The sequence below is a fragment of the Caretta caretta genome, chromosome 2 (assembly GCF_965140235.1).
Source record: "Caretta caretta isolate rCarCar2 chromosome 2, rCarCar1.hap1, whole genome shotgun sequence".
NCBI lineage: Eukaryota > Metazoa > Chordata > Testudines > Cheloniidae > Caretta > Caretta caretta.
The window spans coordinates 118,794,576-118,819,394 of NC_134207.1; the positions used below are offsets into that span (position 1 = coordinate 118,794,576).

The 24,819-nt window shown below is 39.3% G+C and overlaps 1 protein-coding gene across 5 annotated transcripts in view; it reads left to right on the forward strand.

Moving 5' to 3' along the window:
• The window catches only part of LYRM4 (LYR motif containing 4), a 149,501-nt gene that overhangs the window by 74,597 nt on the left and 50,085 nt on the right, over positions 1–24,819 (forward strand). The window contains exon 3 of one of the 5 annotated variants that reach the window (XM_048839780.2): positions 4,487–5,386. The exons of 3 other annotated variants lie outside the window; for them this stretch is intronic. In XM_048839780.2, the coding sequence (XP_048695737.1) occupies positions 4,487–4,537 (51 nt within the window). In that variant the 3' untranslated portion in view covers positions 4,538–5,386. Of the gene's footprint in view, positions 1–4,486; positions 5,387–16,341; positions 16,402–24,819 lie in introns of those variants that run through there. One more of the 5 variants, XM_048839781.2, reaches the window with a different exon arrangement.

Consider the following 24,819-nt stretch of genomic DNA (forward strand, 5'->3'; position numbering starts at 1 on the left):
ACTGTGTGCAGGATCAAGTCTTGATTTGCATGATGTTGCATGATGTCATGGTTTGTACAGGTGGTGAATAATGGGCTTTGACTCTTGAGTCACCTGTCTTACTGGTATGTTACCAAATGTAGACATATAAAAGCAGAATACACTTAAATTGTCAGTGTCTACTATGTATACTGGTGACATTAAATATTATAATCATGTCATCTTATTAGTGGTAGTGTTCAGAAAGTAACCTTGTAGCTTGGCACCTGGTGGCAATGTGAGTAAACACAGTTGCCAAGAGCATGGAGAGGGTATTTCAGAGGCTTTTGTGCATTAAGTTTATAGATAAATACTGATTAACAAAAATGTTAAAGCAACAGCATTAACTTAAATCAGATTTCTGACTGGTTTTTTTACCTTTGTGACTGTTCCAATAACAGAGGTTAAAGAAAAATATTCTTTTTTTTTTTTAATGTTTTTCTTTCTGCGTTTGATAGTATTTTGTTTTCAGTCTCATTCAGCTGGCTTCCTGTGTTGTTATGTGGATCTTTCACACAGCAACAGCTGAGAGAGAAACTTTAAAAAAAAAATTATTTTAAAAATTGGCGGGGCAACTTAAGGGCCAGGTGTGGTATGGCTTTTAAGTTTTTAAAAAACTGATTTCAAGTTGACAGTGTCCCTTTATTGTCATGTAATCAAATAAACTTAAATGGAAACTTCTCTCCCCCTTATATGTAATTACATTGAAAAAAGCTAGTGTTAAAAATACCACATCAAGGTATCAAGATCATGTACTGAACTTCTAGAACTTCCTGGTTTTTTTTTAAAGATAGCTGCAGCTGTATTAATTTGCCCACATTGCGCATCCAGTATATTCTATAGTACCTATTAATAACAAAGGGTAATACATTCAACTGACCTTTAACTAGTTCTCAGAGAGGATCTGTATACATGTCAAGTTTCATATTTCAACCATAATTGCTATAGTCCTCTTTTTTCTTCTTTTTTTTTTTTTAAAGAAAGTGTGGTTGCAAACTTTTTTAAATGGGAAAAGTGTTCTTCTGTTGTTTGCTTTTTGTTCTTGCTGTACTTGGAAATGAATGAATGGATCTTGCTTAGACTTCCTGAGGAAAAAAATATTCCTTTGAGAACAGATCAAATCTGAAAAATTTCAGCTAAAATGGTGAATATTTATGAAAGTTATTAGTGAGGGAGGAAGGGAAAGTGTTCTAATGAAACTATTCTGCAACCGTAACTTCTGTATAACCAAGTGCCTGCTATAATAAATGCCAAAGTATATAACATGTATTCACTATCTAAGCACTGGTGTTATGTACCAGTAGATTCATCAGGTCACCCCTACCACATGTTGCAGCCCAGGAGTTTGGGGTTCAGAATCCATCTTTTTCCACCCAACTCACTATTCATTCATTCTACTGAAACTACTAGAGAAGATGCCAGCTGGGACCCTACAGCTTTATGGAAGTTATGTATACATTATAACAGTTCCAGGATGCCTTTGAAAAGCTAAGCAAGTTGATATTGTAGCCTTTTCAATGCCCACATCACTGTCACAGCCAGGGCTATATTGGCATGGTTGCTGCTTTTTCCCAAGAACAAGCCAGCTAGCTCCAGCCAGGCCCTACCTCAGTGAAATAAGTCACGCAAACACATACACTTTTCTCCTGGCATTTCAAAGTGCATGCTCAGTAAGCAACAAAAAAATGGATTGGAGGTTTTAATTTCATGTTTTTCACTGACCTTTTGAAATGTCAATTTCAAATTTTCTACTTAAATACTTAAAAATAAAGAAATAAAAGAACTATATAAAAACTAAGTATGATTAATTATCAAGCATAAAAACTAATTTCACCTCTCACACTGACAGTTGGTTCCTCCAGATCAGGTTTATAAATACATTGTCAGGATAATGTGAATAATTTACGATGCTACTGCCAGTAGTCTAATTATTCTGTGAATAAAAAGAGGACTTCAGTCCCCAGGGATGTAAAACACCTTTCAAGAATACCAAATTAACTTAAAACATTAAAGCAAAGAACAAACTAGAGAGCGATAGTTAATATCCTATCTAAACTGGTCTACGTCCACATTAACACCATAAGTAATAGTTTTAGAGCATTCCTGAAATAACAGTAGGAATTTCCTTCTCATTGTGCATATTTGTTCCACCCCTGTTTAAACAAATATATTTAAGTTGGAATGATAAAAAGTATTTATTTATTTTACAATTACTTTCCATCTTCCCTCAGACTCTCCTACAAGTTGCAGTAATCAGTGCTCTGTGTTGACTAGTGATAAATTACAATTTAATAGTTCAGGGCTATGATCTCAACAAGATTATATTGGGTCAGATGGTTCTGATGTCAGAAACTTGAATTATTAGTTATTTCAAAGAGGAATTGGACTGATGAATTTTTTCCATGAGTAATAAATCCGCTTGCAAACTGTCAAACGTGGTCTCTATATCAAGTTGTAAATTTAGTCATTCATGCATGGGAAAAGAAGTCAGTAATCAAACTGAGAGGCTGCACAGGGATACGAGAGAAGTAACTGAGCTTACTGCTGAGGCCAAGTGTTACTTATACTTTGTGTCCTGTTATTGATTTTGGTTTCACTTTGCAGTCATACTGGTCCATCAGCCTTTTAATTCAACATTGTAGAAAATGTTCCACAGAGGAAGCTACTAATTCTGATAGATTTATGAACTTGTTTGCTGTGGTGGTGGTGGGAAATAAAAAAAGCAGCTGGTTTGTGGAGCCATGACAAAAGTCACTAATCAAGTGTCCATCCTTAAAAAGTTCCTCCAGATTGAAGGATTCTACCAATTTGCAGAGATATTCCCTGTTTTAAAAATAGGTAATTCCATTTCAAGCTACAGAAACTTCTTGAGGATGTCACTCTACATTTTTCCTTTATCATCAATCACATCTACAATTTTGTACACAGTTCAATATATGATATATGGATAAATTTTAGGAACAGAGGATGAAAGGAAGGAATAATTGAGGAAACTGAGGAATAATTGTTTTTTGAAAATTATTATAAATTATTTGTTTATATAGACAGCCAGCTAACAATTTTGAATAGGCAACATGCAGACCAAAAAGACAGGGAGGAGATAGGGTGCATCTGCAACATAATTTTTCATTCTTGCTTTCATTTGTTAAATATTTTTCCTTTCTTGGCCTAGCCTACTTTGTCCATTTATGATTAACATTTATCATTTACTTGTTACATACCCATTTGATTTTTCATTTATATGTTGTTTTTAGGCCTTATCTGTGTCTGTGTGCATGTATAATTTGTATAAATTGTATTTATCAATTTAAAGTATTACATTAAATTAAACGGTGAAAAAAATCTTACAAAATAGCCATATAAATACATCTTCAAATGTTTTAAGAAGTCCTGAAAAATACTCCCAGCAAAATAGAAATAAAAGACAGATTTAACATCCTAAATTTATATAACATAAAATATGTTTTGTGGGTTTTATTCATATTTTCAGCTTTTAATCTCCTGGTTTATTTTCACTTTTCAAAGATTTAAACCTCTTATTAAAAAATTAAAATAGAAAATCTTTCCAATTTTGTAATCTTGTTTAAAACTAAACATCAAATTCCATATTGAATAGTTCTAAGAGTCAGCAATTATTAGATCTGACTATCTTCATTTCACTTTGAATATTATTCCAAACTGTATTTCCAGCCAGTATTTAGCATCCATACTGAACTGTATTTTGTTATCTTATACTGTGGGAGGGAAGGGAAAACCCACAACTCAGCAAAAACAATGGTTGTTGCTGCTTTTCACCAGTTATACTTAATCTCCTCTGTGTCTCAGTAGCTGTAGAAAAGCAAACATTCACTGCTTTTGATCGGAGGAGAGAAATGACAATATAACATCCTCTACAGCCAGTGCCAATCATATTTCTGAGCCTGCCTGCAGAATGTGTACATCATTCTGTCTCTTCTCTCTTTCTGCATGGAGACCAAGCAGTTTGTCATCTTCACTAGTTCAGTTACAGAGAAGTGCAATTGCTTCCTAAAACTAGAATCTCTTAGGTCAGCCCTGTAGTGTGGGAACACCAGTCATTCATGTTTTTATTTCAAATTTAGTTTTTTTAGATGAAACAGTGAGGACTCCAGAAAATACAGCATTCTGTTAGAGTGACAGAATGTACACGTTATTGTACTAATCATTGTACAAATTATGCCTTGTGAGGTATCATTTCAAAACTCATAATTTGCTGGTCATTATTGTCCTGATTGAAATGTGTGTGGCAACAGTTTATGCAAAGTCACAAGATTTCACTGTATGGTGTTCTGATCACTAAGAAGCATTCCCTGGATTCTGGGGAGAAGAAGTCCAGACTAGGGTTGTCAAGTAATTAAAAAAAATAATCATGATTACTCGCGTGATTAATCATGCTGTTAAACAATAATAGAATACCATTTATTTAAATATTTTTGGGTGTCTGACTCAGATGATGAAAATGAACATACAGCAGTCCGCTCTGCTTTGGATCGTTATCTAGAAGAACCCCACATCAGCATGGACATATGTCCAATGGAACGGTGGTTGAAGCTTGAAGGGACATATGAATCTTTAGCACATCTTTCACGTAAATATCTTGCAATGCTGACAACAACAGTACCATGTGAATGCCTGTTCTCACTTTCAGGTGACATTGTAAACAAGAACTGGGGGCACCATTATCTCCTGCAAATTGTATTATCTCCTGCAGATAACCAATTGGCTGAACAAGAAATAGGACTGAGTGGACTCGTAGGCTTTAAAGTTTTACATTGTTTTGTTTTTGAGTGCAGTTATATAACAAAAAATCTACATTTGTAAGTTACACTTGCACGATAAAGAGATTACATTACAGTACTTGTATGAGGTGAATTGAAAAATACTATTTCTTTTGTTTATCATTTTTACAGTGCAAATATGTGTAATCAAAAATAATAATATAAAATGAGCACTGTACACTTTGTATGCTGTGTTGTAATAGAAATCAATATATTTGAAAATGTAGAAAAATATCCAAAAATATTTTAATAAATTTCAATTGGTATTCTATTGTTTCACAGTGCGATTAATCACAATTAATTTTTTTAATTCTGATTACATTTTTTGAGTTAATTGTGTGAGTTAACTGCAATTAAGCGACAGCCCTAGTCCTGACCTAAGAACTCAGTAAGACTGCTGAAAGCATATACTGACAAATTTTGTTTGAATGTTATATAATTTGTTAAGTGAGGCACCAATAGCATTTTAACTTTATTTTCTTGTAACCATTTCTGACTTTTATGCCTCATTTCTTGTACTCACTCAAAATCTGTCTTTGTAGTTAATAAACTTGTTTTACTGTTTTATTTAATCCAGTGTGTTTAAATTGAAGTGTCTGGAAAATGTCATTTGTGATGGCAAGTTATATGAATGTTATTTCTGTTAAAGCAATAATGAATATTATGTAATCTTGTTCTGTCCAGGCGAGGGCTGGGCAGTACACGAAATACATTTCTGGGGAAAATCTAGGACTTGGAGTGTGTTGGGGTCACCCTGCAGTATAACCGAGGCTGGTAAGAACCAAGGTGTCGCTGGCTCGCTGCAGCACACACCGAGACATAGCTGGGTGTGATTTATATGCTGGAGGCTGTGTGTGAACAGTCCAGACTGAAGGCTAGAGCAGCAAGACATTGTAAAGGGCAGGTTATAGACTAGAGGTGACACAACTACTTGTTAGTCTGGATTGCACCATGGTATGTCACACTTAGTGCTCAGCACAGATGATTGCTTCAAAAGCTTTTTAACTTTGGTAATATTTTTTAATTACTTCTAGACAAATCTTCCTCATTTTCCTTTTTCTCAGTCTTCCCCTGTACAAAAACAAAGAATAGTGTGTTTCAAGCGCCAGTTAAGGTGAATAACCTTTCCTTTTCTAATATTCAGTGAGTGTACGGCGATTGATTACACCAGTTCTATTTAATACATTTAATGGATTAATCTCTTATCTGCCCAGAATGTTCTTTGAAAAAGATTACAGTGAATACAAAAAAGTTGGTCTTGACATAAATTTAGTATCCTAAAAATGTAATGTCCAGATTTCTCTTACAACTTTAGATTTTTATAGTGTCTTTCACATAAAGAATTTCAAAGCATATGTCAGATTTTGGGCCAAACTCTTGGAACATAAGCAGAAGTAAGGAAAGCCTCAGCAAAGAGAGGAAGTGTGAAGTGCAGCTTTTGTGCCCTGATGCTGGAGCCCTCACTAGTATTTAGTGTAGAAAATTCTAACTTCTGCATCCAAAGAGAGTTAGGTAAAGGTGTTTGGTATGGGGTACAGAAGGGGAGAAAAAATAGTGTACTCAATAGTCCATTCAGTAACTCCCTGCAAATATTTATGAAGATGCTATGGCAATCTTTACCCTAAAGAAACTTGCTGTGTTTACTACCATTTGATTTCCCTTGGCACACCTGTAACACATCTCATATCCATACACACAGATTTTCCTAATGGTGAACAGGCATTCACAGCACTGTTTTAGATTAGACATGCTTTGCACAAGACTACGTACCATGTCCTCCTCCACCATGCCATTCTCCATTGCCAATGTGGTAGGGTGGATAAGGATGACGGGCAGCTTTGAGATATTAATCAGCCATACACTCAGTTATATGCATCATCTGTAGTTCTTAAACCGCAAAACAGATTCTCCTTTACAACATACATATCACATTCTCATTAACTCTAATAGAACAATGTTCTGTGCCTAGAGATAAAAATATACACCATTGTATTCAGTTATGTCTGATTTTGTTGTCTCCACAGCAGTACAGATATGTGGCCCTTTACAAATAACTGGGTCCCTTGCTTTTAGAGTATTAGTTCTGCTGAGATGATTCCCTGCTTTCTCCGTGCATAACAACTCAAGGTTTCTCCTGTGGCTCAAGTGTGTACCTGGCAATGAACAATAAGTTTCCAAGACAATTATCCTACCTGGCCCAGTCTTCCCATTATAATGCTGAACAGGCTAAATCTGAATGCTTAAAGGACCCAGTGAATCCATACAATGTTGAATTTTAAAGCCAACTTCTGTACCAGTGTTACATTAACACTAATGATATCTGGGTAATTTTTTAGTTAATGGATGAGGTAACATGGTGAGTTCTAATGTGGCAGTTGGCAACCAACTCTAAAAAGTTTCTCCAGGCTTAAATAAAATATGTTTTAAACTGAGTGAGAGCGGGTTCAGGGGGCTGGAATGGCATGTTAAGATGCCTGCAGTAAAACCTGTGATTGTTTCTGGATGTAAATTAAACAAGTGTTCCTCACACTAATAGTCATCATGTTGGCATAAAAGTACTTGTGTGTCAGTGAATTGTGGTTGTAAGCATCATAATGTTACTTCAAGAGGATCATTAGAGCTGAATGACGCAACCAAAAAATCCTAAACAAATCAAAGTGCTTCTGTAAGAGCTCTCTATAAGGGCATCAATCATTGCTGTATAAGCACTTTCATAGCCTGAATATGAAAACACTTTGGTGAGGTCTGAGAAAATAGATCCGAGGTGTAATTCTAGAGGAAGATGCATTGGACTAGTTACCGGAAGACAAATGTAATATAAGATTTTACTGATTGAGTTTCTCAGTGAGTCTAACCTTCAGCGCTACAAATAATTATTTTAGCAGTGACTAACCACTTAAAATGAGCATCTATTATATCAATAAAGGCACACAATGCAGGATTATATTCTTTCAGGTTTACTCCCTTCAGTTAAGATGATGTTTGTGTTTTCTTAACCCCCATATTTAGCCTTCCTGTTCCAGACATAGCAATTATCTAAAGTTGTATAGAGAGGAATTTTTTTACATTTTAAGATCACTAAGTAACTGAAATTTTATTGTCAAAATTAGTGCAAAGAACTTATTCTTTATAAGTACCTGATCAATCCCTTGTTGCATAGTGGGGGGTGGGGGGGTGGGAGAGGATTATATGTTGTCAGTTGATGTTTTGTCATGAAGCTTGGCAAAAATGTGAGATTATAACTGGAAATAATGTTTAATGCGCTCGATGCTGAAGTCTGTTCATTGTGGGAAATGGATCAATGTGGCCACAAAATAACCATACTAAACCCCAGATCCACATTTGTCCACTGATTAATTTTTAATTTTTACATTTGTATAGACCCTGTCTGTTTTTTTTTAAATTAAATAATAAAATATATTTTCTTCTCAATAGTTAAACAGGTATGACTTTTACCCTACATATTCACATTATTTATTAGGTTATCTATCTGTTGGACAGTGTGCTTTCAGAGAGCACTGTGCCGTAGTTTGGAAAGAGAAGGGAAATTTTGGATAGGAAGAATCTTTTCGTCTTATGCAAAATGCTTAAGATATTTAATGTTCTGTCAAGGTTCCTTCCCCACTCTGAACTCTAGGGTACAGATGTGGGGATCTGCATAAAAAAAACCCTAAGCTTATTTTTACCAGCTTAGGTTAAAACTTCCCCAAGGTACAAACTATTTTACCTTTTGTCCCTGGACTTTATTGCTGCCACCACCAAGTGTCTAACAAATATAACAGGGAAAGAGCCCACTTGGAAACGTATTTCCCCCCAAAATCCCCCCAAGCCCTACACCCTCTTTCCTGGGGAAGGCTTGATAAAAATCCTCACCAATTTGTATAGGTGAACACAGACCCAAACCCTTGGATCTTAAGAACAATGAAAAAGCAATCAGGTTCTTAAAAGAAGAATTTTAATTAAAGAAAAAGTAAAAAAAATCACCTCTGTAAAATCAGGATGGTAAATACCTTACAGGGTAATCAGATTCAAAACATAGAGAATCCCTCTAGGCAAAACCTTAAGTTACAAAAAGACACAAAAACAGGAATATACATTCCATTCAGCACAACTTATTTTCTCAGCCATTTAAAGAAAACAGAATCTAACGCATATCTAACTAGATTGCTTATTAACCCTTTACAGGAGTTCTGACCTGCATTCCTGCTCTGATCCTGGCAAAAGACAACACAGACAGAGAGAACCCTTTGTTTCCCCCCCCCCTCCAGCTTTGAAAGTATCTTGTCTCCTCATTGGTCATTTTGGTCAGGTGCCAGCGAGGTTCTCTTAGCTTCTTAACCTTTACAGGTGAAAGGGTTTTTCCTCTGGCCAGGAGGGATTTAAAGGTGTTTACTCTTCCCTTTATATTTATGACATGTTCAGACAGGGCTTCATCTGTAAAGGTCTCACCTGAATGTAAAATGTAATACTGCAATATTAGAAATCAAAGTAAATGTTTCTTTTTATATCAGGACATTAAGGCTCAAAATAATTTTTAAAAACACTCAAATTGCCCTTACTACCATCCTCTTGTATTAACAGTGCAAAGCACTTTAAAAGGTTTATAGACTATTCAACCTTCATGTTGTTTATATTTTTACACTAGATCAGCTTGGACAATTAAAGTAACACAGTCAAGTTCACCTTCAGATTCTCTTGCACACATACAATGTTCCAGTGTCTCGGTTATTACCGTGAAACACACATAGCTCTGTAAATTTACACAGCACTTTACAAACACATGGGCTCAGGCAAACTTTCACTTGACATGAAGTTCTCGCACTTCATTCCATGAAGCCATTCATATGAGTAACAGCTACATGAGTAATACTTTGCAGGATCGGGCCCTTAGATAACCACATGTGTTCCTGCCCACAAAAAGCTTTTCAAACACTGCTAGGGGAGATTTAAATCCACAACAGGGAATTGCTGTAATTGGAAATCAGACAAAAACAGTCACAAAAACATTTCCATTAGTCCTAGTTTTGGTAATTTTCCTTTTAAAACACAAATCTAAAAGCCAACAATATTTAGTGCTTTTCATTTATAAATCTCAAAGTGTTTTACAGAGGAATGTCATTATTATTATTCCCATTTGGAAAATAGGGAAACTGAGGCACAGTGTGGGTGAGGTGACTTCCCAAGGCCACACAAAAACTCAGTGGCAGAACTGGGGAAAGACCCAAGGTCTCTTGACTCCCAAGGACTCCCCTAGCTCCATGTGGGGAGAGAGGACTCTGAATCCCAGCCCCGGAGCTGCGGTGGGGAGAGAGGACTCCCCAAGCCCCGGGGCTGCGGTGGGGAGAGAGGACTCTCCTGCTGCAGCCACGAGGCTGAGAGAGAGAGGCGTCATTCCCCACCGTAGTCCTGCACCCCAAAGCTCCCCCATCACCACCCCCCACCTTACCCCACTACCCCAATCCACCCCCTGTGGCTACGCACCTGTGTGCGTACCTGCACTAATCAGCCCTTGATGGCTTCTTGTGCGGCTGCGCAGATGCTCCGCATAGAGGGAATACAGGTTGGGTACCTGATGATTCTGATGAGGACGAAGCTCTGGAGATGGGGGACATAGTGGAAGGAAGAATGGAAGACAGAGGATAAGAAATTAAAAGGGGGTAGAGATGCGGTTGGATTAATTGGAAGAATGAAGTAGGCAGTGGTGAGAAATGAGAGCAAAGATGGGGCAGGGATGGAAATTAAACATTCCACTGTAGTTTGACTTTCTCTATAGTAATCCCATAACCACTTTAAAAATAAATTGATCTTGGGGCCGAAAGATCTTTTGTATTTTTTATTATCACCACATGTTATAAGACATTTCCCATGAATAGGGCTCTTTTCCCTGTGGCCTTTGCCTTTTAGTCATTGCTGTACATAAATATAAACAGAGTTTGTTTCGAGTAGCCTGCTATACAAAAACTATTTAAGCTTTTATTACTTTCTCCTTTGTGAAATAACATGCCCTGATCCTTCTGAAGCCAGGCATAAATTATGGATATAGTATAATTCAGTGTTCAGTATAGATATTAGATCATTCTGGTGCTATATAAATACTATCCAACTGATGGAGGTACAGGTGGACGGTCAGAGCTGCACCAATTTCGCCCATCCTGGGATGGTTTAGAAGGTAATAAATGAGAGTGGTGTTTTTAAGCATGGGTTACAGAGATGCATTTCTGTTTGAAAGAGATACATTAGCTTCTGATGCTTAGTTAACTGAGTTGAAAGAGGTGCACTTTTTCATGGGTTTTCATGCTTTTCCATTAGTATAACTAAGGTTCCTATGTGGACTTTACAGGTCAGAATTGTAGTGTTGATCAATTATAGTGACAAAATACATATGTAATTGTACAGCCTTTTTGGGAAACTAAGGACAATCAGAATCCAAAATGTATATCCAGTTAGCACTATTCCAATTACGAGAAGTGTTCTGGTAAAGAAAAGCACAAAGCAATATATCTTGCTTCCTGAGTAGAGATTTCATTTTTATTTTTAAGCAGAGCTCCTCATGAAAACTTCACTGAATAGCACTTCACTTAGGCTTAATTCATTAACTGCTCAAGGTGATGCCAGAGAGAACCTTTCTTATTACAAATCTTGATAATTGATTTAAAAAAAAATAAGGGGGGGTGCACTCAGGAGATTGGTGCGTGTATTTAAAGGTGAGGTTGCCATTAGTAACACATTTGGTCTTCTTGGTTGGAGAAGTTATTGTTCATTACTCACCTGAAGTGAAATGTTAATGGCCTGTGGTGATCTGAAGAAACCCTACAAAAATGCCCAGGAAAGCTCTAATGGCATTATACAATAGTCCTTTCCACGCAGATCTCCCCACACATTAGAAAGCCATAGAATGTGTTTTTTGCTTTTAATTAATGTATGTTCCACTAATTGGGATCTGGAATAGCAGAAAATGCAGAGAAGCACCTGCTACTGACTAAAAAGAACAACATTCACCTGGAGACAAGTATTGTACATTACTTACTGGTATTTGCAAAACATATGGGACATGGGCTGTGTGGAACCATGACAATTTGGAACCACATTTCTGAAAGAAAAAACCTCATCACATTGGAAGGAACCTGTTCAGTAACTCTTATTTTTCTGTGTTACTGTCTATTGTTTCTAATTGCTTTTTAGAAGACTAACAGTTTTTGGTAAAATGATTTTTCCTCTCATGATTTGAACGGAGTTGAAGTTAATAATAATACTACCTGATATAGCGCCTTTCCTATCAAGGGATCCCAAAGCACTTTGCAGGCGTAAAAATAAATTTGATCTCTACATAGGGATCAATTAATTGACCAATGAAATGTACCTTTGGTGTGCAGCTCTTCAAGACAACTCAGCAGTTCAGGACAGCTGCTCAGTCTGCCTGAGGAGGAAGAAGGCTAGTTTTTGAGCATTGGTGTAACGGATTACTCATTTATTAGATTGCTTAGACCTACCAAATAAACTAGAAAGACTCAACTGTAAGTGATAATGTAGAAAGGGAACTTTGCAACCTGATAGGCAGTAGGACCAAAAAAAAAAAAGTTGTTAGTGGTAGCTGAAATCATTGGTGACCATCAACATAAGGAGAGGCTTTTTAGTTTTCCAATAACACAAGGAGAAGCACAAACTTTTATATGTAAAAAGGGCATCTTGATGGCTTGAAATGTCTTCTGAAATAGGTTGCTTTGAGCATCTTTTAAAGGTAGTGCTTGTACTCAACGTGGCAGAGTCTGAAGCACCAAATATAGATGCTAATCTCTGGTGAAAGATCCTGCCCTTTTGAGTTCAAGGAGGCAGTTATTTGTTTGTGTGCTTCTGGCTGGGAAGGCATTCTGACCTCTGGGGTCAAAAGATGCTTTTGGAATCTTGTGGCTAAAGAAGTATATGGATCTGGGAATTTTAGAATGCCATTTGAGTCTTTCAGCTTTTGTGGAGACTCCTGCTTTCCCTCTGAACAGGTCTTGACGCTCAAATGATAAGTCTTCAACTAATTTCTGAACCTAAACTGGTAAGCTAGAAGCTCTCAGCCAAGAAGTTGGTGTCATGGCTGATCGTGCAAAGGAGCTGTATTGCCCAAGAAAGGAAGGTGTATGTGGCAAGCACAGCTTGGAAACTAGCTTTACACTTCTGAAGGGTAACCAGATAGAATTGGTTTTACATTCAGGAAGGCCACGTACTTTCCCAGTGAGCAAGAGGAACCAGCTTGTGTCATGGGCTGCCAAGGCATTAAGAAAAATATGACAGGAGAGTATGAAAGTACTTGTGTGGGGGACCTAGTAGATATGCATCTGTGACACCTCTGACAATTCCAGGTCCAGAGCTTTGATAAGTCTACCCAGAAAATCCTCATCATTCTTTAAATCATCTAGAGGAGAGACCACAGACTTGGTAACTGAGTCATTCAAAAGAGACAATGATTGTGGTGGCCCTTCTAGAATGGCATCTTCCAAATAGTTAGTGGAGAATCTATGGAGAAAGTTGCTAGGATGCAGCTGACAGCATGGAAGCTTGTCTCTGTCTCTGACACGTTGAGGTCACGTCTTCTGGACCACAGGCGTAGTTGCATTTCAGGCTGAACTACACGTACGTTCTTGGCTGGGGTACAAGGACATAAGTAGTTTACAATTGCAGCACTATCCAGAAAGTTCCAAGCTCATGCCCCCTATGTGCATACATCACACACAGTGAGAGCTCATGCAGGTGATCACTTTCAAGAAGATTTACCCTTTCTCACATGTATACTGTTATATTACTAAAAATCCTGCTGTACAACTTTTTTAAAAAACACTCAACATAAGCATTATTCAATTAACCAAAATTTCCATTACCATACATAATACAAACGTGAGATTTTCCCTAGAAGACCGTTGGTCCATCAAGTCCAGCATCTTGCCTGGTGCCTTATCCCCACTTTACTCTTCCACCACCCCAAAATACTCCTCCATAATGTACAGTTATATATAATGTACATTGTATAATTGATTAGACATATAGTGGCAGACTTGATTATGTAAAGAGTTGGATGGGCTAGCACCAGCAGGAGAGTGAATTTGTGTGGGGGGGTGGAGGGTGAGAAAACCTGGATTTGTGCTGGAAATGGCCCACCTGATGATCACTTTAGATAAGCTATTACCAGCAGGACAGTGGGGTGGGAGGAGGTATTGTTTCATATTCTCTGTGTATATATAAAGTCTGCTGCAGTTTCCATGGTATGCATCTGATGAAGTGAGCTGTAGCTCACGAAAGCTCATGCTCAAATAAATTGGTTAGTCTCTAAGGTGCCACAAGTACTCCTTTTCTTTTATAGTGGCAGTGATGTTCTTTCATGACTCCTACAACATTAGATCTCAGCACTTACTACTGTGAATTACAAAGCTCTCTTTTTGAAGTAAACTCTATTTATTAGTTTTAATTTCTCCTGCCATTCAAGCTATTGAGTTATCTTATTATGGGAGAGCGCAGAAAGGAAGAACTGATCATTTTTAACTATATCTTCCATAATAGCCTCAATATCTTGCCCTTTAACACTTCTCCTTCCCAGGCTAACTAATCCTATCCTTCTGCAATGCAGAATTCTTCATATGTAAATCCCAATACACCTCTGGCCCTCTGTGTTATCCTTCTTTGGACCTTTTAAGTCTCAGCTGTCTTATTTTTAGATAGGCAACTAAAATTGGATGCATTATTTCATATGAACATTGTTGATCTGGATAAACACATTTAAACCAGGCTCTGTACTTACTCTCTCTCTCTCTCTATCTGCTTTAACCACTGTTCATTTTGTTCATCTGTAGAGGAACAAAAATCAAGAGGACTGGTGTGTCAACTTCAGTTCACAAGCAACCTGTCAATCAATCATGATCTGTTCCTATGGGGAAATCTCTACATTTTTCCTCTGTGAATTATTCCTGACAGTCTTATGGTTAAAATGTTGACCTTTGTGCTCACATTTGCAGGGTATATTATGTCCATTTTTTCCCTGCTCTTATCTGAATCAGACCCAGGACCCCATAATCAGCATATTGTAAATCTATCCATCTTATATACTTACATGGCCCCCACTATCTTAGCATTTGCTATCGTAATGTATTTGTCCTCCCAACACCCCAGTGCAGAAGGGAAGATCAGAGAGGGAAGTGAGGTACATAAAGATAAAGTGACTTGCTGAAGGTCCTAAAAGGAGTATGGGCCAGAGCAGGGAAGGGAATTGTACCCCGTCACCTAATCACTTAGACATGCTTCCTCCTGAATCACCTTTATTACTAAAGAGAAAACCATGAGATTGATAAGGAGGATAGCCTAAGAGTATCTCCCTGCCAGAAGACTCCAACTTTCTACAGCTATATAAAAGACAGTTGCGTGCCTGCCAACATGATAGTTCAGCAGTCACATTTGTGACACCACTGATATGTTTAATTGGTGTGTTGGTATTAACAAACGTGTAATGGCATAAAGCACAGAGAATTTTGTTACAGCTTTGGCAAACCTGTACTGAAAGAAAGAGTAGCACAGATGGCTGAAAATAACAGTAAAATATTCCATTACATGTCTGCAAAAATCATTAGACAGCCACTATAGATGTTATTAATGCATGAGATTCACTTGGGGAGTCACGTTTCTGTAATATGCATTAAAACAATGATCCTTTTGTTTTCAAATGGAACTGTTGCCAAATACAAACATGTATTTCTGCAGTTATGAAATGAGGTTATCAGCAATAAAGAAGATGCAATCCAGGATTACACATTTATTCTCAATGGCTTTGTTTGTCTTTTGCCAACTACCCACCAAAAGCAACTAGTAACACTACTGTTGTCTTTGGCCACCACTGCCAAAATGCAGTCTTATAAAGTTATATCACAAACCCAATGTATTGGTTTGGAGCATACAGTAAACCCAGATGAGCAGAGAATTTTTAGCTAGAAGACCAAAGTATCAGAATTTGACCTATTTCTGAGAAGCAAGAATAACTTATAAGAAGCAACTGGTTAAATACAGCCTTTTATAGTTAGTGAATAATGGTTGAACCTCTTTTCATCCTCTGGTATGCGTGTGTTGTGTATTACTTTCAACCTTGAGGTTAATTCAAGCAGTTATGATTTACAATCCATTATATTATTAGGTATTGATTAATTTTGGATTTATTTCTGAACATTTCTTAAAGCTACCTTTATAACAAAGAAGCAGAAACTCCCTACATTTTGTCTGCAGGATTAAAAGGCTGACTATATTGCAGAGCTATGTAGCAATGATCAGCCATCAGAATAATACATAGATTGTTAAACTGAGTGAAGAAATGTAGTCTTATTGATTGGAACCCCTCCCCTTTCATGCTTAAGAACTCTTTTTATTAGTATGATTGTGGCGGGGTTTGTTTATTTTGTAGTTGCATTTTTTGGCTCTTCAAAAGCAGGAGTATAAACTGCTGCAAATAGGCAAGTTCATAAATCAGAAACTATGAATTCTCCCTTGGATTACATTTATTTTCTAGGTACCTGGATATTTTTTGGAGTACACAGTTTGACTCAGCTGAGGTGGATGTGTGCTTCTAGTAAGTATGAGCCAAACAAGACAAGTTGAATGATCACATTTTGCTTTGTGGTTTTGTACCTATAAACCTTAGCCAAAAATGATGTAAGAAAATTTTTAAAAAATCGATAACCAAATTAAAAATTAAAAAAAAAAAATCCATAACCAAAGCCTGCTCATTCTGAAGTCAGTGGTAGTTTTGTAGCTGACTTTAAGGAGGACAAGATTTTGCCTGTAGTTGAGTCTTCACTAGTAAAAGGAGAAGTGGTACTTTTACTTTTGGGTTTTCCTGGACCAGCTATATTAAGATAAAACTACCACTTGCCTTGTCTTGCTAGAATTTTACAAGATAAAGATGTTATGTTAGCTATCTCTTAAAAAAAACAAAAAACAAAAAAACAAAAAACAAATCTTTTTAACTGTCAAGATCCAGCCAAAGTAGTAAATTAGGGATCCAGTATAGCTTAAACACAACTGATATTTGGGTGCTTTTGTCCTGTACACTGTCATTTCCTCACATGCTTGCATTAGTAAACTATTGTTGCTTCCTTTGTCCATGATCAGCGCAATGGAATTTTGGCAATACTGAAGAAAGCGTCCGGTAGCTATAGAAGAAGACCTTGGTAACTAAGTATAAACTGAATGAAGTCTCCTATTTGTGCACCTTAGGGCAGGGCTATTCTGATTTTCGGTCAGTTGGAAAAACTGCTGTATGTTTTCTGAAAAAAGCCACTGGAAAAAGAAAAGTGAAAAAGCCCACAAATGGATTCATGTGTTAGTAGCTCTACAGAGTGCCTTGTGTAAGCTGCATGTTATGTTTCAGCCAAAGGCTTCTTCCTGCTAAGGGCAAATTTCAACATATTTATAAAAGATAGATGCAAATATAATCAAACAGTCTTCCTGAGTATTCTACCAGTGGGAAACTTGTGGTAGCAATCTTCCTTTTTAAATCAGCAGCCACAAAGCCAATTATGTCTGAGAAAGAATTTTTGAACTTTCACAATGTGCTTGGGGAGAGTGAAGTGTTTATTTAAATTTTGCTGAGAAAGAATTAAGTGTGCTGAACAGCCAGACATCAGAATTTCAAGCTAAGTGCATCTGAGCAGTTCTCTCACTTTTTTTCACTTCCTATTGATTGTCTGAGCAAATGGTGAAGACCTCCTTGTCATACTTTTTTCTTCATTTTTTTTGGAAGGCATCTGCAGTAACTTGGACTAATACTTAGCAGTTTTCAGACAAAATCAGTAGCGCTAATTGGCAATGGCAGTTTTCCCTGTATGGGTTCTTGTCATTATCAGATCCTTTTTCATATAGATGCTTATCGTCATTAGATCACTTGTCATTTTTTGACTGTTTTCCTCACCCTACTAACATGTGAAGGCTATAGCTATCCACTAGGGTGTTACCACATGTGAATTACCACATCTTAGCTAGTGCATGTTAAAAAAAAAAAGAAACTTTTTCCCTAGTGAAGTCAAGTCCTAAGGGCTTGTCTACACTACCCAGATCGGCAGGCAATGATCGATCCAACAGGGGTTGATTTATCGTGTCACCGCTGAGCGCTCTCCTGGTACTCCACCAGAACGAGGAGTGCAAGCGGAGTCAAAGGGAGAGCGTCAGCTGTCTACTTACCACAGTGACTTCAGCTGTGCTTCACGTAGCTGAAGTTCCGTATCTTAGATTGACCCGGGCGGTAGTGTTAGACAATCCCTAGTAATGGACCTGTGAGATTAAATCTCTCTGAAGGAGAATATCTAGTATGAAGTGCTTCATGATTTCCTGAAATTGCTCATTTTGTGCAGCATCGAAGCTGAAGTTATGATCAATTTCTTATCAAGTTTGTGGTTATCATTTTCTCATTGTTACCTAATAGTCATAACAAGAACTTTGATTTTCTCATCACTTCCCTTTTAACTTTTGAAATTAAAGTTTGCGTACTGTAATTAGTTAGTTTATAGTATTTTTAAAAGAATATCAAATAGATGTTATGTTCATGTAAATACTTCAGAGTAACATAGAAATTATTGATAAAAACAAATTTTTCACAAGTTTGCCTTTGATAGGTGAGATAGTTATCAAAACCAGATTGCTCATAGACACTATAATATTCCTATCAGACAATTTTCCCCCTCTCCTAGCCTTCATGTTTCATGATCATTCTTCCAACAGTCTTAAATAGCATGCATTTTGCCTCCATACTATTTTACAGTCCCTCTATTTCAGCTTTGATTTCCTACATGATCTTCCATCCTCTGATGGGTGTGAAGAGGTTCATAATTAAGGGGGTATATTCTGCGTATTCTTCTCTTCACTCAGTCTCCTCAGCCTATCACTCCGTTTTCTGCAGTACTCTGGTGGACTCCTGGCTGTTGCTCAACTTCCTGCTCCTGTGCAGTCCAAAAATGTTCAATATGTTTCTGTGCTTTTTACAGAAGTGAAAAACTTTTTCCAGCATGGGGGTAACAGAATACTGTGATGATTTTTTGCCACAACACTAACAGCGCAGACCAATAGAGGAGGGTTATTTTTGATTATACAGGATTTACTGTCTTATAGCAGGATGTACACTGCCATTTTTATAGCCAGCACTAAAAAAAGAAGAAGAATTACAAAGCAGGGCATAGATTTTTAAAAATACTTGTCAAATTATGACTCCAATAAATCATGTTTAAAAAATTTCAGATAGCAAGACTCTTGATCTTTCTGGCTTTGACATTTTTCTTCTGAAGTGTTAAGAAGACAGTAATTCTGGTCTTGTTCTTTTCTTTCTTTCTTTCTTTCTTTCTCAGTTACTATAATTCTTGGTCAGAAATGTCAAGGGTTTAAAAACAAATATCTGTCGATGTACATTTCCTACATACTCCTTTCAAGGACAGGAATGAAATGTACAGCACTTCTACAGAGATGAATTTCCACAGAGAATGTGGAACAGAGCCAGCAAATAACAATCCACATAAACAAGTGTTCTTTCTTTATAAGAGGCAGTCTTTAAGAATGGAGACAATAAAGAACATTTTTTTGTCAAGTTAGTGTATGGTATGAAGGCTCAGGACCAGAAATCTTAGAAACCATCCTGAAAACAGGAGGTATATTTTACTTATCATTTATTGTAATTCTAGTACATTTTGCTACTTGTTTAGTGTATAGTACAAGATACTTTCTTTCCATTTGGGATTAGATTAACCCATTCTCTTAAGAATCTATTCATTTCACTTTAAGAAAACTATAGCAGCTACAGACATTTGCTGCCTCTATTACTGCCTGAGCTCATTTCAAACAGGTGCGCTTAGGGGCAGCAGGAAAGCCCTAATTGTTACCCAAAGCACCATATCAACTGTGCTTGAGGTGGCAGAATTCCTGCCAGTTCCTTTCAAAAAGCCTTGTGTAAATTAAGGGCCTTAATGGTCACATTAGAATGAAGGCAGCAAGGTCTGTAAGAACTTGAACCAAAAAATGAATAAAAGAAAAATGTTTTATATTTGCTGTGGATGGCATGGCAGATCTAATAATATTACATTGTAAAATTATTAAACATTTCTGTACCTTCTGAAGCACTTGAGTTCATGATGATGTAATTACAGTGGTGTAACCTTTGGTATAGTCTCTAAAATTGAACCTGTAAATATTTAATTACATGGTAAAGAATATTCTTTTAAAAAATAATAGTGTTGAACACAGATCCAATGCATTCAGAAGCTGAATAGTGATAACTATCTTATACTAAACCATACAAAATTCAATTTGCTGTTTACTTCAGCTCCACAAGTCAGTGTAAACCAGGAAAGTTACAAAATAATAACAGGACCTGCTCTTGGTGGATCTCAGAGAGCTGTCACTATTACATGAGAACAGGAATTTTCTACATTGAGTAGCCATTAGAAAATAACATCTGGTTTATCAAGTTAACGGTCTTATTGAATCATGTACGTTTTCCCGTATCTCTTGGATGACACAGTCTTAAAATGCGTTAATCTAATGTACACAATCACTTCCACTGTTCTTACCACTAGGGGAGTCCAAGGTTCAAAGGAGAAGCCTTATTAGCCTTAACCAGTGCTTAATTTGTGCCAGGTCTGAGCCCTGGCATCTCTGGACTTGCCGGGTCAGTTACCGGTCCTGGCACAGGCAGCAGGAGGCCCATGCTGGCCACAGAGCGCACTTTCTGCACTGGGGCTGCAGTCACTTCCCCCTCAGGCTCCGGTTCCGCCGCCTCGCCCACACACCCTGCGCAAGGCCAGCAGCTCGCTGATCCTGCCTGACACCTAGCGAGTGCAGCTGCGGCTAAACTGGCACAAGCTGAGCTCCCTCATCATGGACAGCAAAGTCCTTCAGGTCCAGGGATGCCACCCCCCCAGAAGTGCTTCTGCCAGCAGTAGTGCCCCTTTCACTTCGTGGAGGGCTCTCACGAGCAAGCTGCTGCCCTCTGGAAGACCCAGGAGTGGCAGCAACTCCCGAGTGCTGGTAGAGAGGTGATGCATTAGGGACTGGGGAAGTGACCATGCAGCCCGGGCAAAGTGCGGGACGGGGAAGCTGGGCACCAAAGCAGGAGGGAAGCTCCAGGAGGCTGACAGGTACCCACTGGGGGAAGCGGAGCAGTTGGAGTGGGGTGCACAAGAGGCAACCGGCAAGAAAGCAGCACTGCGCTCCAGCCAGGGGTTGCTGACCCCCACGGTGCCCACAATCCTGGCTACCGCAGCCCCCAGCAGCAGCTGTGCTTCGTAAGGGAGTGGGCGGGGTGCTGCCTGGCCTGTCCCCCTCAGAAGACCCTCACCAGAAGGGGTGAGAGCTGGGCCCAATCATGGACCCTCTTATGTGAGGGGTGGGGTGCTCTCCCTCCCCCTCCCAGGGGATTTCAGCTGGGCAGGTGCCCCAATCCAGGCCGAGAGCCAAGCAATCCATGTGGGGCAGGGCCCACAGCCCCTTTGTACAGGAGTAATGGATCGGGTGGGGCAGCAAATTCACACACGCACATTGAGAGAGCAATGGGAATGGCTCGGGTAGGGGAGGGCAGCGCTGCTCTTCCGCGTCCCCTGCCCCATTTGGAAACCAAAACACCAGCCCCCGCAGGACATGGGGGTTTGTGATGGAGTGTGGGTTGGAGGGTACGTGGGGAATAGGCAGGGTTGGGAGTGCGTGCGGAATGGGGGATAAGCAGGATTGGGTGTGATGGTTGTGGCATAACAGTACATCAGTGCTTAATTTGTGCCTGGGCTGAGCCCCAGCACCTCTTTCATTACAAGTTAAGCACTGGTTTCAACGTATGCCAGATTTGGCCCAATGTGAGAAAATTAAATATTGTGGGTCATGTTCAATACTTCCACTTCTGGTTCCATAAAGTATTCTCCCCTCCAGTTCTATGTTTGGTTCATTCATTCTACATGTTGAGAGGAAGGCTAGGTAGAAGGTGGTTAAGGTGACACAGAACTCAGATTTCAGAGTAACAGCCGTGTTAGTCTGTATTCGCAAAAAGAAAAGGAGTACTTGTAGCACCTTAGAGACTAACCAATTTATTTGAGCATGAGCTTTCGTGAGCTACAGCTCACTTCATCAGATGTATACCGTGGAAACTGCAGCAGACTTTATATATACACAGAGAATATGAAACAATACCTCCTCCCACCCCACTGTCCTGCTGGTAATAGCTTATCTAAAGTGATCATCAGGTGGGCCATTTCCAGCACAAATCCAGGTTTTCTCACCCTCCACCCCCCCACACAAATTCACTCTCCTGCTGGTGCTAGCCCATCCAAAGTGACAACTCTTTACATAATCAAGTCGGGCTATTTCCTGCATAAATCCAGGTTTTCTCACATCCCCCCCACCCCCATACACACACAAACTCACTCTCCTGCTGGTAATAGCTCATCTAAACTGACCACTCTCCAAGTTTAAATCCAAGTTAAACCAGAACATCGGGGGGGGGGGGGGTAGGAAAAAACAAGAGGAAACAGGCTACCTTGCATAATGACTTAGCCACTCCCAGTCTCTATTTAAGCCTAAATTAATAGTATCCAATTTGCAAATGAATTCCAATTCAGCAGTTTCTCGCTGGAGTCTGGATTTGAAGTTTTTTTGTTTTAAGATAGCGACCTTCATGTCTGTGATTGCGTGACCAGAGAGATTGAAGTGTTCTCCGACTGGTTTATGAATGTTATAATTCTTGACATCTGATTTGTGTCCATTTATTCTTTTACGTAGAGACTGTCCAGTTTGACCAATGTACATGGCAGAGGGGCATTGCTGGCACATGATGGCATGTATCACATTGGTGGATGTGCAGGTGAACGAGCCTCTGATAGTGTGGCTGATGTTATTAGGCCCTGTGATGGTGTCCCCTGAATAGATATGTGGGCACAATTGGCAACGGGCTTTGTTGCAAGGATAAGTTCCTGGGTTAGTGGTTCTGTTGTGTGGTATGTGGTTGTTGGTGAGTATTTGCTTCAGGTTGCGGGGCTGTCTGTAGGCAAGGACTGGCCTGTCTCCCAAGACTTGTGAGAGTGTTGGGTCATCCTTTAGGATAGGTTGTAGATCCTTAATAATGCGTTGGAGGGGTTTTAGTTGGGGGCTGAAGGTGACCGCTAGTGGCGTTCTGTTATTTTCTTTGTTAGGCCTGTCCTGTAGTAGGTAACTTCTGGGAACTCTTCTGGCTCTATCAATCTGTCTCTTTACTTCTGCAGGTGGGTATTGTAGTTGTAAGAAAGCTTGACAGAGATCTTGTAGGTGTTTGTCTCTGTCTGAGGGGTTGGAGCAAATGCGGTTGTATCGCAGAGCTTGGCTGTAGACGATGGATCGTGTGGTGTGGTCAGGGTGAAAGCTGGAGGCATGCAGGTAGGAATAGCGGTCAGTAGGTTTCCGGTATAGGGTGGTGTTTATGTGGCCATTGTTTATTAGCACTGTAGTGTCCAGGAAGTGGATCTCTTGTGTGGACTGGACCAGGCTGAGGTTGGTGGTGGGATGGAAATTGTTGAAATCATGGTGGAATTCCTCAAGGGCTTCTTTTCCATGGGTCCAGATGATGAAGATGTCATCAATATAGCGCAAGTAGAGTAGGGGCTTTAGGGGACGAGAGCTGAGGAAGCGTTGTTCTAAATCAGCCATAAAAATGTTGGCATACTGTGGGGCCATGCGGGTACCCATAGCAGTGCCGCTGATCTGAAGGTATACATTGTCCCCAAATGTGAAATAGTTATGGGTAAGGACAAAGTCACAAAGTTCAGCCACCAGGTTAGCCGTGACATTATCGGGGATAGTGTTCTTGACGGCTTGTAGTCCATCTTTGTGTGGAATGTTGGTGTAGAGGGCTTCTACATCCATAGTAGCCAGGATGGTGTTATCAGGAAGATCACCGATGGATTGAAGTTTCCTCAGGAAGTCAGTGGTGTCTCGAAGGTAGCTGGGAGTGCTGGTAGTGTAGGGCCTGAGGAGGGAGTCTACATAGCCAGACAATCCTGCTGTCAGGGTGCCAATGCCTGAGATGATGGGGCGCCCAGGATTTCCAGGTTTATGGATCTTGGGTAGTAGATAGAATATCCCAGGTCGGGGTTCCAGGGGTGTGTCTGTGCGGATTTGATCTTGTGCTTTTTCAGGAAGTTTCTTGAGCAAATGCTGTAGTTGCTTTTGGTAACTCTCAGTGGGATCATAGGGTAATGGCTTGTAGAAACTCGTGTTGGAGAACTGCCGAGCAGCCTCTTGTTCATATTCCGACCTATTCATGATGACAACAGCACCTCCTTTGTCAGCCTTTTTGATTATGATGTCAGAGTTGTTTCTGAGGCTGTGGATGGCATTGCGTTCCGCATGGCTGAGGTTATGGGGCAAGTGATGCTGCTTTTCACAGATGCCAAATCACAGACATGAAGGTCGCTATCTTAAAACAAAAAAACTTCAAATCCAGACTCCAGCGAGAAACTGCTGAATTGGAATTCATTTGCAAATTGGATACTATTAATTTAGGCTTAAATAGAGACTGGGAGTGGCTAAGTCATTATGCAAGGTAGCCTGTTTCCTCTTGTTTTTTCCTACCCCCCCCCCCCCCCCCCGATGTTCTGGTTTAACTTGGATTTAAACTTGGAGAGTGGTCAGTTTAGATGAGCTATTACCAGCAGGAGAGTGAGTTTGTGTGTGTATGGGGGTGGGGGGGATGTGAGAAAACCTGGATTTATGCAGGAAATAGCCCGACTTGATTATGTAAAGAGTTGTCACTTTGGATGGGCTAGCACCAGCAGGAGAGTGAATTTGTGTGGGGGGGTGGAGGGTGAGAAAACCTGGATTTGTGCTGGAAATGGCCCACCTGATGATCACTTTAGATAAGCTATTACCAGCAGGACAGTGGGGTGGGAGGAGGTATTGTTTCATATTCTCTGTGTATATATAAAGTCTGCTGCAGTTTCCACGGTATACATCTGATGAAGTGAGCTGTAGCTCACGAAAGCTCATGCTC